The sequence below is a fragment of the Cupressus sempervirens genome, chromosome 11 (genome assembly GCF_028749045.1).
Source record: "Cupressus sempervirens isolate cs-2001-9-10 chromosome 11, ASM2874904v1, whole genome shotgun sequence".
Classification (NCBI taxonomy): domain Eukaryota; kingdom Viridiplantae; phylum Streptophyta; class Pinopsida; order Cupressales; family Cupressaceae; genus Cupressus; species Cupressus sempervirens.
The window spans coordinates 174034358-174051295 of record NC_143128.1 but is presented as its reverse complement, the minus strand read 5'-3'; the positions used below and the strand labels follow the sequence as shown (position 1 = coordinate 174051295).

Below are 16938 nucleotides of genomic sequence, written 5' to 3'. Positions count from 1 at the left end.
CAGCCAGCTGAAAGTGAACAAAGATAGTATTGTGACTTCATTATCTCATCATGAAAGGTATGTGGAGTTAGTTGGTATTGGTCATATTACTCAAGTGAGGATTTTTCTTTAGTTACCAACTAATTCTAGTTTACAGATATGGACTCGAGATTGTTACATTGGCATTTGGGATTCAGTTGACTGGAGATCTTTAACACTTTTTGGTAGCAATGTTTGTTTGGGTGCTATCATGGATTTGATTAGCAGATTATACGGTACTGTCTTTTCTTGTGCTAGCAGCATGTCTGATGCTAGTATTAGTTTTTATACACCGGTGTTGGGCTTTGTTCATATATCCAGTCAACCATACTTGCTAGAATGTGTTGATGATTTTTCATATTTGGCAGTGTGTACAGATGAGTCCCAGGATCATATTGGCATTGATGACATCCAAGAGGATGCAGTGGGTAGTTTTGAAGACTTAGTTTCCTTGGTAGTTTCTTTTGGTAGAGAGGAGTTAGACATCAATGCTACAGTTTTTGATACTCCATATGTTGATATGAGCTTTGGAGTTGATTCACAGGATATGGATGGTAATACTCCAGAGACTAGTAACTTTGAGGATACTCCTTTAGACAGTGCATCAGAGGAGGTTTGTAGGAGACAGTCTAGCTAGTGCCATCATGTGTCTAATCAGTTGAGAGTTAGTGAGTGAGACATTGCTATCGCTTGCCAGCATTTTGATGATGCTCGTCAATTGTTAGCCATTTATGGATGGGGTTCTCCTACTAGTGATGAACGGGGAGGCAGTTATCTTTCCTTGACAGAGTTCCACTCTTTACTGGAGGCTATCCAGATTCTGAGATAGGATTATATACAGTTGGTAGCCGATAGAGATTATCTTATGGAGTGGGGTAGTACAACATACGATGCATTTTTGGCCAAGGAAGATGAGGTGAGTGAGCTTACTCAGCAACTTGAGGTGACTTCTGAGATTCTTGAGAGTACACAGTTGGCTTTCAAGGAGGCATAGTTTCATTTGGCTAAGGTGACCATGGAGTTAGAGAAACTATAGTCTTTACTAGATTCTATACAGTCACAAGCTATGGTGTCCGGTGATCCGAGGATGTCCATGGTCAAGATTGTCAAAGACAGTGGAGATGGGGATGCATCCATCCTTGATACTAGCATTGGCATATCAAGTTTTTCCCCACTAGAGTCAGGTTCAGTTGAGTTGGGTGCTGCAACATATTGTTGTGGTATGCCTGACATGGTGGTGACCTCTAGTAGTAATGGCATGAAGACTAGAGATGATGTATCAAAGACCATGTGTGATGTTGGTGCGTCGATAGTTGGCAAGGTTCCTACTAGTAATACTACTCCCTTGGCGATGTCTTCAGAGGTAGTAGTCAGTTCCAACTTAAATAGTGATCAATTGCAGTTAGTTACATCTGGATTGCAGTCTAAGCCACTAACTGAGATTGGCACATTCTATCGACATTACATTGTGAGGTATGCTCATCAATTCACCTTTGATGACCATGTTGATGAGATGATGATACAGAGATGTACTTTGGTTCCTAGTGCTTATCATCAGTTATGGGATAGTTTGATGCCTCAGGATGAGAGTTGTGATGGGCACAACATGGTGATAGGTCCTGTAGTTGACAAATTGACAATACATGACTTAGAGCAGGAGTTTTGGAGTGATGCTTCAGCGGGTGTTGTTATTGATTCTACTGCTTTGGCTATGACATCTCCAAACTTAGTTGGTGATCAGTCACACTAGGTTGTATCACTTGTTCATGGTCAGCTGTTGACTGAGGTTGGCTTTTTTTATCAACATTATATTGCAGGGTATGTACATTAGTTAGCATTTGATCCTTGTGCTGAGGAGATGATGGCAGACAAACTTGGTTTGGGTTCCATTTCTTATTGTTTATCTTGTGATGGCTTTTCACCATCAGGGGTGCATGGGAGTTATGGTTATGAGACAGTGGCCGGTGATCTGCAAAGTTGTGTTGACTGCAGGAGTTGTATAGTGTGTAGATTCTCCATACTTGGAATAGTTTCATTCAAGAGCATTCACCATTTTGCAGAGTTGGATTGTACATTCTGTATAGGCCAGTGGGATGCGTTGATGGTATTTACTATGTTGGCAATTTGATTTGTCCACTTTACTTGAGTTTTGATGTTCTAAGAGTTTGTGTCTCGTGGGTTTTTTACTATGAAAGTTGTGACTTTGGAGTTTGGTTGAGCAGTAATTGTCAGTTTGATTATGGATTCCTCTTGGTTATATTGCAGAGGATATTGCAGGAGCCTGTGTTAATTGACAATAGTTTTGTTCATGACTACATTTGGGATCTAGGTGGATTGATTGGTCTATTATTTATCCATTTCTTGAAGACAAGCAATATTTGAAAGGGGAGGACTTGTCATGTCCCCTTTCCAAATAATTAAAAATAATAATCTTTGCTAAGGCAGGCAAGCCCAAAAAGGTGAAGTTTCAGAAAAAGGGGATAATCTTTGGAAGCTAATGGACTAATAAATTAAAATTATTATTAAAATATGTTTTATTAACCCCTCTTGGATGTGAGTTAGGGTTATGCCCTCTTTTAAGGGGTTTGGAGGTAGTTTGGGCTGATTGGAGAACTAGATTTTTGCTCATTTCTTTGTTGTTCTTCAGAAGCTGCCAAACCTGTGGAGAAGGAGACCCAAGAGTGAGAGTTTGCAAGTTTTCAGGAAGGCTAACGATGGAAGTTTGAAGTCATTTCTTATGCATGCTCATGTAGAGTTTTCCTTTGTGCTGAACAGTGCAGATTTGTGGATTTTCGAGTGTGTTTTTTGCAAGAGTTTGGTGTTTCTAGTTGAGTATTTCATATCAGTTTGGGTTGCTATTGTATTTTAAAATTTTAGATGTTAAAATAGAGCTAAATATATGTATTTGGTCATGATTATACTTCTTTGATAGATTATTAGTGCTTTTGTGGTGTTTTCGAGCTATTCTGTGTTATTTCTGGGAGCTTGATGAGCATTATTTTTATCCTCTGTTTGGGACCTGTTATGTAAATGTTATACAGATCTGAAGATGTCATTTTGTAGGCTATTATGCTGCAGAGATTTCTATAAAAAAATCCACTTTTAGATTTATTAATAATATGTGAAGCTGTGAAGTTTTTGGCACTATTTCCGGCATACCTGATTTGGAGTTTATTGAAAAATTGGTGGATCTTTGAAATATTGGTTGTTTGATCTTAAAGATCTGATTAGAGGCTTGAAATATCAAATAAAATCAGAGAAAGGGACATTTCATGCCCTTTTAATATTTTGTAATAATATAAGACTTTTGTCCAGGGCAAGACTGTAGGTTTTCTTCTCCGTTATTTCCTACTAGTGTCCATTTGAATGGAGTAAGATTTTGTAATCTTTCTCTCTTTTTGAAAGTAAAATTATCTTGGCCTGGGCCATTTACTGATTTTTTAAATTTTTTTAAAAAAAAAATTGCTATACAAAGTTGTAGAAAAAAAGACACAACACCACCTTCCTCTTGTTATATTTTTGTTGAGTATAAAAATCAATCTTCAAAGAACAATAAGACGAAAAAGTATCAAAATAAACCCCAAAGTTGCATCTTTGGAACAAGAGATGCAATGTGTCAAAGTTCTAGCTAATAATTGGAAAAGAAGGAAAATAGAGATTTCTATATAGAAAGGAAGGATGTGAAGAAAGAGCTAAAAGAGAGAATGATATGTTATTATAAGGACAAGTAAAGGTAGAATGATAGAAAGAGTTGAAAGGAATTTTAAAAATATTAATATTTATATTATTTTAAGAAATATATAAATAACAATAAAAATTATATTATATGAATGAACTATTCATCTCTACCAATTCAATTATAAGTTGAAATATTTAATTTAAAAAAAAAATTGTTGATTACTTAATTCAAACTACCAAAATATTTAGTAAGTTTGAGGGGTAGTAATAGTTTTACAATTTGTAAAATAGTACTAAAAACATTAGAGCAAAATAGTAAAATGGTAGCTAGTAAAACATAGAGTAAAGTTAAAGAAATGGTATTTTACAATTGTCAAAAATAAACATCAATGTAAAACTAATAAATATAAACTTTTACTTTGTTTTGTCTTTGGTATTTTTTTTGCTGGAGATTAGCCATATTTGAACTTGGTAAGAAAAATAGATTGTGATAATTAATATTGATTAAACATTCATTTTTGAGGTGGAAGATAAAATGATTTAAAAAAAAAAATCTAATCAACTTGTCACAACTGTGGAAAAGATAAAGTTGTAATTAATGCATGATAGAGTTGTTAAAAAATATTTGTATTTTTGTTTAAAAATTAAATTTTCTTTCTACAAAAAATGGTATGGTCCAATAGAATGAATGAAAAATGTGATTTATAAATAATGAAAAATTAGAAAAAGGTATAAACATTTGAAAGTTTCTTTTAATCTTTTAAATTCTATGAGTTAATAGGTCAATTGAATGAAGAGAAGCGTATCTCCTTTGGGAACTAATAAATATGGTTGGTTAAGATTCAAAACATAACTTTTGCAATCGTATATATGTGAGACAATATAAATGTGAATAACAACAATCTATAGTACGAACTAATAAAAGTAAATTTTTTTTTTTATGAATAGTCTTTTTCAATTAATAAAATTTATTAAGATTACAATTCACAAAAAAAGACCAGAAATACAGAGCACCCCGCGAAAGAATTCAAAAACTATAAACTATTCATAAAAAAAAAACAATTTAAACAACAACGTATTTAACCATTACAAGCGCCGCTTAAGAATTGATGCAATCACACAATTTAACTGGTACTACGGAAATGCCTATTTCCAGGGCGCCTTTTGTTTGATTATAGAAACGAAATACTTCATATTTGAACGATAGATTTCGTAATTGTTCCTTGTCAATACACCTCCAATTTCTTGAATGCGAGACCTGATCTGTCTGCCTTGCTCTTCCACCATTAACGTCCCAACAGCTTTACTGACATCTTCCTTGGAAAACGAGCCGTCGTCCTCGTTTCTCGTGATCTCCACACCCAGCTTCAATTCCTGGGCTACGAGCTTAGCGTTTAGGCCTTGATCGTGCCGCAGTGGAAGACCTACAAACGGCACCCCAAACCTCAATCCTTCACTCACTGATGTCCACCCGCAATGACTGAGGAACGCTCCCGCAGATGAATGGGCCAGAATGTTCGCCTGGGGCGCCCACTCCGTCACCAAAAGCCCCCTTCCTTGTGTCCGTTCCACAAAGCCTTTGGGCAGCTCAGCCGCCATCTGGTGGAGAAGAATGAAGAGAAATGGAAGCTCGCTCTCTTCTAAGCCCAGCGCCAAGGCAGCCAGATCTTGTTTGCTGAGAATGCATTCGCTGCCAAGGGAAACCACCACCACCGAACGGGGCTTTTGCAAATGAAGCCACGCCATGCAACGGTCATCTGGTGGCGGCGGCGTCAGATCAGGCATCTGAAGCCCCACGGGAAGCACGGGCCTGCCGGTGGTTCTTTCTATATACTCCAAGTATTTTCCTTCTAATTCTCTGCATGTATTGTAGGCTACAATCACGCTACCCTGAAAACACATTCTCCACCGCTCTGCCATGCTAATCTGCCCTTCCTTCTTTATAAATACATGAAGGTTCGTCCGGGCTTCGAATGGCGAATGGCGGATGTGGTCGGAGGGGAAACCAGGCGGCGGCAACGTCAGATCTGTGACTGCGATGCCCTTCTCTGCTATCAGGGCGGCTTCATGGCCGAGAAGAAATCCTGAACTGGCGGGGGACGATATAGAGAAAAATATGGTGGGAATCCCCAGTTTGCCGGCGATGCGAGAAGCCCAGTACTGCGTCATATCGTGGATTACGAGATCCGGTGAAACACTTGTCAACAGCACTTCGAATGGCTTCTCCCACTCGTCCATTGCTTTGATGAGAAGCTCAAATGTTCCTCCTCTCTTCAAGTCTGCAGTTGACTCGACGCCTTCGGGCAGTCCCTCTACGGAGGGCAGTGGAAGCTCAAGCAGATCAATTTCTGCAATGGGTTGACGTAGTTGCTGCCTGATCCATCTAATATTGAGGGGAGTGGAGAGGAAGGAAATCTTGAGACCGTGAGCACCCAATTGCTTGGCGAGCTCTAAGAAGGCTGTGACGTGGCTTTTTGAAAGCCAGGGAACCATCATAACATGGAGCTGCCACATCTCTCCTTCCATGCTACTGAAATTGGTTTGCAGGGTTTTCTATCGAAGCCTATGAAGAACGTTTTCTATCGAAGCCTATGAAGAACGATAATGAACCACACAAGTGATCAAGAACCACTATCATGATTATCCAGCGGCACCTATTGGTAGATGAAGAACGACCATCAATTCCACAACCTACCAGTCCGTGCATAATATTCATAACTCCATTTGACTGTCGGCATTCAGTTCAAAATTATTAGGTTGCCAATAGATTAGTTGTATCTCAATGGTTGTAAATGATTTTACACTGGGTTGAGTTATCTACTAGCAATTGCACCTTTGTGTGCAATAGATACATCGAAGATATATTGAAGATCAATTGTTATATATATATATAGGAGAGAGAGGCAGATAGAGACATCTTTGTAATAACTCTACCTATCCTTGTGTAACTTTCTCTATAACTCTATCTACCTATATCTATCATTTCTTAGTCACATACACTAGTACATTTGAGGTCAATTTTCGACCTTTAATTTCGGCCAAGTTGTTGTCGACTTGTTAAATTTATTTTCGGTTTTGTTTTTGAGCCCAAACTAGTCCAAATTTCAACCAAATCGAGTTAGTAATAAAAAAGAAAAAGAAAAAAAAGTGACATCAATAAATTTGGTCGAAGGAGGTTTGCGTACATGGGAGGCATTTGAGGTAAGAGCTTTGTTTTGCATTTTGCATTTTGTTTTCAGAATCTATATTTTTATCTTGTATGCATTCAAATAATGTTTGTCTTCCATGGAACACATATCCCCTTTATGCATGTCACCATAAATCTTTGAAACTCTAAGGTCTTGTTCTTTTAACCTTGAAGCTTTGCAATTCATATTGAAAAGGAATGATGGAAATCGAATATATGTGCTCGATAACCTAAAGATTATGAACATTGTTGTCTTTGACAAACAAACAATATGATCTATAGAGACAAAATACATACTCGATATCTCTAGCTTTTATTTCATTTTATTAATTTTTTAATACCTTTAATATATATGATCTAGGCTATTGTATTATCCATACTGACATGTATTTATTATTGTTTCCCTTTTTTTTATCGACCATATTTTTACCTTCTCTATTTGTTGCCAACGATGTTACTTCTCCATATGTACTAATCAATAAACTATGTCTTCATGCTATTGTGTGTGTTTGAATTCCTTACTTTAGAATTTTTTAAACTCCTACGATGCAATTTATTATTTAGTCTCCATCATAAGTCATCACCCAAACATATGACATGTCCTGCCATGATGTTGGAATATTAAATGAAGCGTACATTTGCCCCTTGAGCTAAACACTCACCTACCACCTCTGACATCCAAAACAGACAGACACATAAATATGGTGGGTGAGATTTTTGAAATCGGAAATGAGGGGGAAAATAGAATGTGACAAAAGGGAATGTTTCTTCATTCATTTTTCATTTAGACAGATTTTTAGCAGATCAGTAGTTGCATAGTAGAGCAGAGAAGGAAGAAGGAAACGAGTTTGTGCCTGCAGTTGCACATACTTCCCATGTTCACTCTGTGAGTTTATTGTTGTTTGGTTTTGTCTTGTTAAAGCAGTGATTGCTCTAGGCACCATTGTATGCAGCCATTAGAGTTGAAGGATTAACAGTTTAAGGTTATTTTAGGGTCTTCTGGTTGAAGTCGAATGCTCCCAGATTTTGTAATGGTTTAATCAAGTTAAATAGTAAAGCAAGCAGACATACTTGAATCCATTGCTCTTCCCTTGTATGTTGCATTTGAGTAATTTGTTTGAAAGCTTAAAGCTTTGGCTTTCTGGTTTTAATGGTGAAAGCATTCACGTTGAATTTCTCTAAGTTATAATTTTTTTGTTTTGAATAGAACACTCGGCATCCTCTTCACTTTGTTGTGGGTGCCGAGCATTTCCTTTTTGAGTCGAGCTCACTTGGCATCCATTGGTGCTAACTTTTTTCTTTTGTGTGCCGAGCTTACTCGGCACATGTTTCCTATCACTTGGCACCTTCAAGTGCCAAGCAAGTGTGGAGCAAGACTAACACTCGACACCTTGATGTGTCGAGTAGTTTTTAAGTTCCGAGCAAAGATTTAAGGTTTAGGGTTGTGAGTTGTAATTTAAATTTAGAATATTTCTCACATGGTATCAGAGCTTTGAAGCCCCACATCCACAGTGAGTTAGGGCATTTGTTTTTCTGAGATTTTTGACATGGCAAGAATTGTAAGAAAAATATGGCAGCAGCCACCACCCTTAAATGGACAAAATTATGATACATGGGAAAAGATGAAAACCATTATGGTTGCAAATGATTTATTGGAGTTTGTGGTTAATGGATTCAATGATGTGACTGATCCAACTCAGTATGCTGCTCTCACAAATGCACAGAAGACTCATTTGAAAAAGTCAAGGAGGAAAGATGCAAATGCATTAAGTTTGATTGAAGCAGCAATGACAGAGACAATATTTCCAAAGATTGCAACAGCAAATTATGCAAAGGAAGCATGGGATATCTTTGAGACAAACCTCAAGGGGACTGATAAAGTCCACACAGTAAAGCTGTAGAATATAAGGAGGGAGTTTGAGAACCTTCAGATAGAGGAAAATGAATCAGTTGCTGACTTCAGTTCAAGGACCTCCAATGTAATTAACCAACTAAAGTCAAATGGAGAAGACTATCAAGAGCAGAGGATAGTGGAAAAGATATTGAGAAGTTTACCTCGTAAATATGACAATTTGGTCATTACCATAGAAGAGCCAAAAGACCTCATTGTTTTGACAATGGATGAGTTGATGGGTACACTTCAAACCCATGAGCATAGGATCAACAGATTTACTTCTTCATCTTTCCAAGAGCAAGCATTCAAGGCTCAGTAAAATTCAAGAGGAAGGGGGAGAGGAAGAAATGGCTTAGGAAGAAACTCTAGAGGTAGAGGCCGAGGTAATGGAGGACAAAGAAATGTTGTAGCAGAAAGCTCAGGAAGAGCAGATGGAGCAAGTAGCTCACAAAATACTTCAAGAGGAGGTAAGAAAAACTACAACTCAAATAAGAGTAATGTAGAATGCTACTACTATCATAAATATGGGCATTATACAAATGAATGTTGAAAAAAGCACAATGATCAGTCTGGACAAGAAAATGTGGCTGATGTGAATATGTGAAGTGGAAACAATGTCACTGCCTTCATCATGTGTAATGTTGGTGAAGAAGGAAGCCCTGAGGTTTGGTACCTTGACAGTGGATGTAGCAACCACATGAGTGGTAATGAAACCTTGTTTTCATTCATTGATAAGAGTTTCAAATCTGAGATTAAAATGGGTAACAATGGAACCCTACCAGTAGTGGGCAAAGGATCAATTATGGTCTGCACTAAGAAAGGTGAGAAGAAGGAAATACAAAATGTGTATTTCACCCCTGGCATGAAGCACAATTTGATGAGCATTGGTTAGCTCATTCAAAATGGATACAAAGTGTTGATGGAGAATGACACGTTGTCATTCATGAAAAGGATGGGAGCAAGAACTTACTTGCAGCAGTTCAAATGACAAAGAACAGAATGTTTCCTTTGATGATAGAGACATGTTTCTCATCTCAAGTTGGTGTTGTAACTCCCACAAAATCAGCTCTAAGGAGTGTGATTGAAGACCCCTCACAGCTATGGCACCTCAGGTATGGTCATCTAGGCTATGCTGGTTTAAATTTGTTGTCAAATAAAAGAATGGTAGATGGTTTTCCACATGTAGGAAATTCTTGTGACAAGTGTGAGGCTTGTATTTTGGGTAAGCAACATAGGCTTCCCTTTAATTTTAGAAATTCTAAGAGGGCTAGATATCCATTAGAGTTAGTGCATATTGACCTAGTCATTCCTATGCAAGTTACTTCCATTGGGGGGAGTACTTATTTTATGATATTCATAGATGATTTCAGTCATAGGACATGGATGTATTTCTTAAAGAATAAATCTGAAGCATTTGATAAATTTGTAGAATTTAAAGCCCAAGCTAAAAGAGAATGTGGACACTATATCAAGGTCCTAAGATTAGATAGAGTAGGGGAGTATACCTTCAATTCTTTTGTAAATTTTTGCAAGAAACATGGCATAAAGAAAGAACTCATAGCCAGCTATACACCATAGCAAAATGGAGTGGCTGAAAGAAAGAATAGGACCATTGTTGAAATGGCAAGGGGCATGATGAAAGAGAAAAGTCTCCCAATTGAATTTTGGGGAGAGGTTGTGGCAACAACAGTTTACTTAACTAATAGGTGCCCTACAAAGGCAGTCTATTACAGAATTCCAATGGAAGCATGGTCACGAGGAAGATGGACAGTTGAGCACCTAAGGGTGTTTGGATGTGTTGCATATGCACATGTTCCTAAAGAGAAAAGGAAAAAATTGGATGATAAAGGTGTGAAGTGCATCTTCATAGGGTACAGCTCAGAATCAAAGGCATACAAATTGTATTACCCATTGAACAACAAGATGACTCTTTCAAGAAATGTGGAATTTCTTGAAAATCAGTCTTGGTATGGTCCAATTGATGAGTCACCGAGAACTTCAAGTAATGTGCCAATTATGAATGAAGAGGATGCCGATGAACAACAAGAAGAAAGAGCAGATAGAAGAAATTGCCGAGCTCCTGTAGGCATGACCGAGTGTCAATGCCAAGTACCAGTGATGACCGTGCTAGTCGGCAAAGTAGCAGGAGTGAAGATTCTGATCCCACACTCTTCTCCCTATTACCAAGAAAGACCAAGAGTCTTAGGGAGATATACCAAGATGAAAGGTATGAAGATTATGATGAGAGTGTTAACTTTGCATTATTCTCTCATAGTGATCCAATATATTTTCAAGAAGCAATCAAAGAGAAGAAATGGTGTAAAGCCATGGATGAGGGGATAGATGCTATAGAAAGGAATGAGACATGGGAGCTAACTAAATTGCCTCCCAAGAAGCATGTGATTGGAGTGAAATGGGTCTATAAGACCAAATGCAATGATGAAGGCAAGATTGATAGGCATAAGGCAAGAGTGGTAGTCAAGGGCTACAAACAATAGTATGGTAGAAATGATGATGAGACCTATGCCTCGGTTGCAAGAATGAAACCCTGTGTGTTGTCATAGCAATTGTAGCTTAGCATAAATGGAAGGTATTTCAAATGGATGTGAAGTTAGCCTTTCTAAATGGTGTATTGAAGGAAGAAGTATATGTTGCAGTCACCTAGTTATGATGTTGCAGGCGAAGAGAACAAAGTATATAGATTGAAGAGAGCTCTTTATGGGCTCAGGCAAGCTCCAAGGGCATGGTACAGTAGGATTGATTCATATTTAATGAGCAATGGCTTTAGCAAAAGAAATGGCGAGCCCACTCTTTACATCAAGGCAACATATGCTAATGTATTGATTGTTGTCTTGTATGTAGATGACTTATTTTTTACTGGAAATGATAAGGCTCTAATTGGTGAGTTTAAAGAGGCCATGAAAAATGAATTTGAGATGACAGATCTAGGTCTCTTGAAATACTTTCTAGGCATAGAAGTAAAACAAATGCATGATGGCATCTTCATCTCTCAAGAAAATTATGTAGTGCAGATCTTGGATAGATTTAAAATGCAGAATAGTAAGGCAGCCCCCACACCAATAGTAGTAGGTCTAAAATTGAGCAAGGAAGATCCTAGCAATAGAGTGGATCCAACACTATACAAGAGTATGGCTGGAAGTTTAATGTATTTAACTGCAACTCGGCCAGACCTAATGCATGCAATAAGTTTAATTTTCAAATTTATGGAAACACCAAAGGATTCCCATTGGCAAGTGGGAAAGAGGATCCTAAGGTATGTGAAAGGTACCAAGGGATTTGGAACTTTTTATACTAAAAATGATGATTTCAAGTTGGTGGGATATACAGATAGTGATTGGGCTAGAAGCTTAGATGATAGGAAGAGCACTTACATATATATGTTTCATATGGGATTGGGTGCAATTTCATGGGCATCCAAGAAGCAACCTATTTTTGCTCAATCTACAGTAGAAGTTGAATACATAGTAGCAAATGTAGTAGCATGTCAAGCTATTTGTTAAGGAGGATCTTGATAGATTTGAATGAAAGGCAAGAGGATGGAACCATAATTTATTGTGACAACATCTCATCAATTGCATTGTCTAAGAATCCAGTCTTCCATGGGAGAAGCAAAGACATAGAGATCAGATATCACTTCATCAGAGAGTTGGTGGAGAATGGGGATATCAAGATGGAATTTTGCAAGTCTGAGCAGCAACTAGCAGACATTTTCACTAAGCCATTAGGCATTGGATCTTTTGTACACCTAAGAGAGTGTCTTGGTGTAGTTGATTTGGATCAGTATTGATTCTTGTTTGTTTGGCTTAGGACAACGGGGGGGGGGGGGGGGGGGGGGTGTTGGAATATTAAATGAAGCGTATGTTTTCCCCTTGAGCCAAACACTCACCTACCACATTGATGTCCAGAATAGACAGAAAAATAAATATTGTGGGTGAGATTTTTGAAATAAAAAATGAGGGAGAAAATAGAATCTGACAAAAGGGAATGTTTCTTCATTCATTTTTCATTCAGACAAATTTTTAGCAGATCAGTAGTTGCAAAGCAGAGCAGAGAAGGAAGAAGGAAACAAGTTTGTGCTTGCAATTGCACGTACTTCCCCTGTTCACTCTGTGAGTTTATTTTTGTTTGGTTTTGTCCTGTTGAAGTAGTGATTGCTCTAGGCACCATTGTATGCAGACATTAGAGTTGCAGGTTTAAAGTTTTTAAAGTATTACTAGTTTAGGGTTATTTTAGGATTTTCTGGTTGAAGCCGAATGCTCCCAAATTTTGTAATGGTTTAATCAAGTTAAACAGTAAAGAAAACATGCATAATTGAATCCATTGCTCTTCCCTTGTATGTTGCATTTGAGTAATTTTTTTGAAAGCTTAAAGCTTTGGCTTTTTGGTTTTAATGGTGAAAGCATTCACATTGAATTTTTCTAAGTTATAATTTTTCAGATTGGAACAGAACACTCGGCATCCTCTTCACTTTGTTGTGGGTGTCGAGCATTTTCTTTGTGAGATGAGCTCACTTGGCATCGATTGGTGCTAAGTTTTTTCTTTTGTGTGTCGAGCTTACTCGGCACCTTCAAGTGCCGAACAAGTGCTGAGCAAAACTAGCACTCAACACCTTCATTTGTCGAGCAGTTTTTAAGTGCCGAGCAAAGATTTTAGGTTTAGGGTTGTGAGTTGCAATTTAAATTTATAATATTTCTCACAAATGATTAATGTAGTATTCTTTGACCCATATGATGTCATTGCATAACTCTTGTGACTTATGGTGAATACTAAAATATTTGTTTTGTTCTCCAACTTGTACGTACTTTTGACTACAAATTGATATATCTTCTAGTATATCTTATATTAATGACATTTTTTGAATTGTTGATGTCAACCTATCATAGATGAATACTCTTTCCATCATAAGTATATATCTATCTTTGTCTTTTTATAACTCTATAAGTCTATATCTACTTTGTCTATTTGTGTGTGCTATTTTGGGTCCCACAGGTTTCTTCAACCATGTGGATGATATTGAAATCTTTCATTCATTTAAAGTAGATTGCCTGGTTGTCTTTTCTATTTATGTTCTTGTAATCATGGAGGTTGATCTCAATGTGAGGAGGATACCTAGAAGAATTCAATTTAGTGGGTGCTAAGTTTACTAATAAGTTGGCTATTCTATTGGTGTAGCTTACATTATCTCGTGTATATGGAACTCAAGAGTATGTTACATCACTTGGCCTTTGTTATTTGGTTCTTTTATTATTTCTAAGAAAAAGAAAAGATAGTATGTCTATTTTTCAATATGGGAGTGGTTGAGATAGAGTGACATCTTATCATGGAGTACCCAATGTATAATGATATCTATACGAGTTATGAGACATTTTAAAAACAAACAATTTAAGCTCTTGTTTAAGGGAAAAAGTTGGAGAAAACAACAAAGCTATTGATTAGAAGTCACTTTAAAAGAGTAATTCTAAAGAGGAGGTTACAAATTATTTTGAGGCTTATGTGTTATGTTTTGGAGGTGTGTGCTATTTTGGGTCACATAGGTTGCTTCAACCCCATGGACAATATTGAAATCTTTTATTTATTCATTTAAGTAGATTACCTAGTTGTCCTTTTGGTTTAGTGTTCACTATATTTTGGCTTGGAGTAGTTTCTCTTGTGCATGTTTGGGATTTTGAATAATTTATAATATTGTGATAAAAGTTAATGGTTGTTCTCATTGCATCAAATAAAATAATGTGTTGACCCAAGCATGAACCCTAGTAGCAACAACGACATCCAATATTTAGGTGCAAGGATGTAAATGGAATGAAAATCAAACTTGTAGTTCTGATTTATCTATTTCTCAATGGTTATTTTGTAGTCAAAACCCAATATAGAGTATCCACTAATCCCAACCTTTCATATGATGGTTTAAAATTTTTGAATATAATAAAATATTGAGTTTTGTGCTCAAAACTTGGCAAAAATGTACTAATTCCAAGCATATTAAAACTCACTAAAAATTTATCTTATAAAAGTAGCTTTTGATCATCATCAAGGTGAGACTAATGTACCTTTGTTATATACTATTATGCAAGAGTTGTTAGTTTGAATACATAATAGCTACAGAGATTTCCAATTGCATTCCATTTATTTTGATTATTCTAGCTTTTCTTTCCATACATTCCATCTCCAAATTCCCAACACAAATATCACAAAAATCATGTATGATATTAATTACCCCTCAATCTCCATTTGTTGAACATCTTGGTTAGTTGTTAATTTCTTCAAAAAATCATTTCTAATTTGATAGCATACAAACAACTCACAATTTGATCTTAAAATTTGAGATGAAGGAAGAATTTGTGTTCCTTAAGCCTAAGAAAAATTCCAACTTTGCTCAATAAGAGTAGATACCTTGTTAACTTTAGAGTAGACTTATTAATATTGCAATGAAAAGTAATGTATAGTTGTTATTTGTAATGATGAATATTAGTGTTTTAAATTTAATAGAAAATAATCCTATCATTTGAAATTAGAATCCTCTATGTTTGGGATTAGCTTCATTTTAGAGTCATAAATGAAGTTAATATTTGGTTAGTTTGAGTTCTTTGAGCAATCCTAGCTATGATATGTCAAGGATTTGTTGTTTATGGTGTTAAAATTAAGCTACAGGCTATATTTTCCTATTTTTTAAATGTAATGAGTAGATCAAATCAATGTTATGGTTTTGTGTGGTTGACAATGTCCTAGGATTTGAATAACTCTATTATGGTCATAACATTTGATATTTGATGTCAAACCTCATGAATATAATGCCACACTTTCAACATTGCTATGATTTTGGAATGAAATCATTAATTTATATTTTGTATAAGCCTCTAGTCAAGTTAGGACCTACCATGTATGACTATTTCATCCACGAGGTGAATGGGTAAGGTTGTGTCATCTCTCATCATTCCCCCTGTGAAGGAATGTACGAGATATCAATGTTAATTGATTATAGCCTACTGATTAAATAAAACTGTAGAGTTCTAGATAACTAACTAGAAGATGACATTAATTTAATAGAATGATTCAATATTAATTTAAGGGAAATCATCATTCAAAATAAATAAATAAAATAATAAATATTACAATCTTCTAAAATAAAAGATAATTAAATACAATTATAATTACACCCCTAGACTTGAGCCTATAATGGTCTTTCCAACTACAAACTACTATGTACACTTCAAGGTCATAAACACTTTGGATACTTAACAAATATGTTTGGAACATTTTTAGAACCTTTCTTCATTGTTTATATACTTGGTTTTCTAATTCATGAATTATTTGTCTAAAAAAGAAAAATATAGTTTCGTAGACCAAATTTCCTATTAGAAGGTGTGTGTGCGCGCGCGCGCGCCCACACACACACACACACACACACACACACACACACAGAGATATATAGAAGAACTAGATTACAATGATGATGCTTATAAGGTATATTTTCTATCAATTTAGGATATGCTCAACTCTGGGTTTGTGTCTCTCAATACTTCACCAATAGCACAAACTATTGTTAGTTCTAACTTGAAACATGTCAATTTGGAAGTGGATATTGACATATCACCCTCTGAATCCAAGAGGTTAAGGGCATGCCATGTAGTAGCCAATTTTCAAAAATAATGTGAGTAGATCAAGAATGATCTTAACTTGATATTGATAAAACCTACAAAATTATCAAGGATTTTAATGGTGTGTACAAGAAAGTAGTCAGTGAGCTAAAGATTGAGTTTCTACCTCAACAACAACAAAGGGAAGACTTGATCAAGATATTTTGGTTTATAATAGGCATGACTAAAGTTAGGATGGAGCAAGTTGCCAATTTTTTGATTGAGGCTAAGAGCTTTATGAAAAATTTCCACTTCTCAAAATGCATCCTACCTAGTTGGATTTCATTGAAGGGCATCAATTACCAAGGGTGAAGTTGCAAATTATGACCATTTCCTAGCTTCAAACCCTTGAAATAAGGGTTTCAGTCCTGCAGTAAAAAAAAATTCTATAACTACCTCGAAACTCAATAAAATTCAACCAAATCAATTGAAAATGAAAGTTAACATAGGAATCCTACTTCACATGTATATCATCTATCCATACCAATCTGTACAATGCCATACAA

The 16938-nt window shown here is 36.2% G+C and overlaps 1 protein-coding gene across 1 annotated transcript; it reads right to left on the bottom strand.

The window, feature by feature from the left end:
* Positions 1-4719: 4719 nt before the first annotated feature.
* LOC149528765 (UDP-glycosyltransferase 91D1-like) lies at positions 4720-6280 on the bottom strand. The gene has a single exon (XM_089809553.1). The coding sequence runs from the start codon at positions 6220-6222 to the stop codon at positions 4843-4845; it is 1380 nt and encodes a 459-aa protein (XP_089665679.1). The 5' UTR covers positions 6223-6280; the 3' UTR covers positions 4720-4842.
* Between the last annotated feature and the right edge of the window lie 10658 nt (positions 6281-16938).

Excerpts from the sequence above, each read along its gene's own strand:
- LOC149528765 (XM_089809553.1), bottom strand. The coding sequence starts at position 6,222 with ATGGAAGGAGAGATGTGGCAGCTCCATGTTATGATGGTTCCCTGGCTT.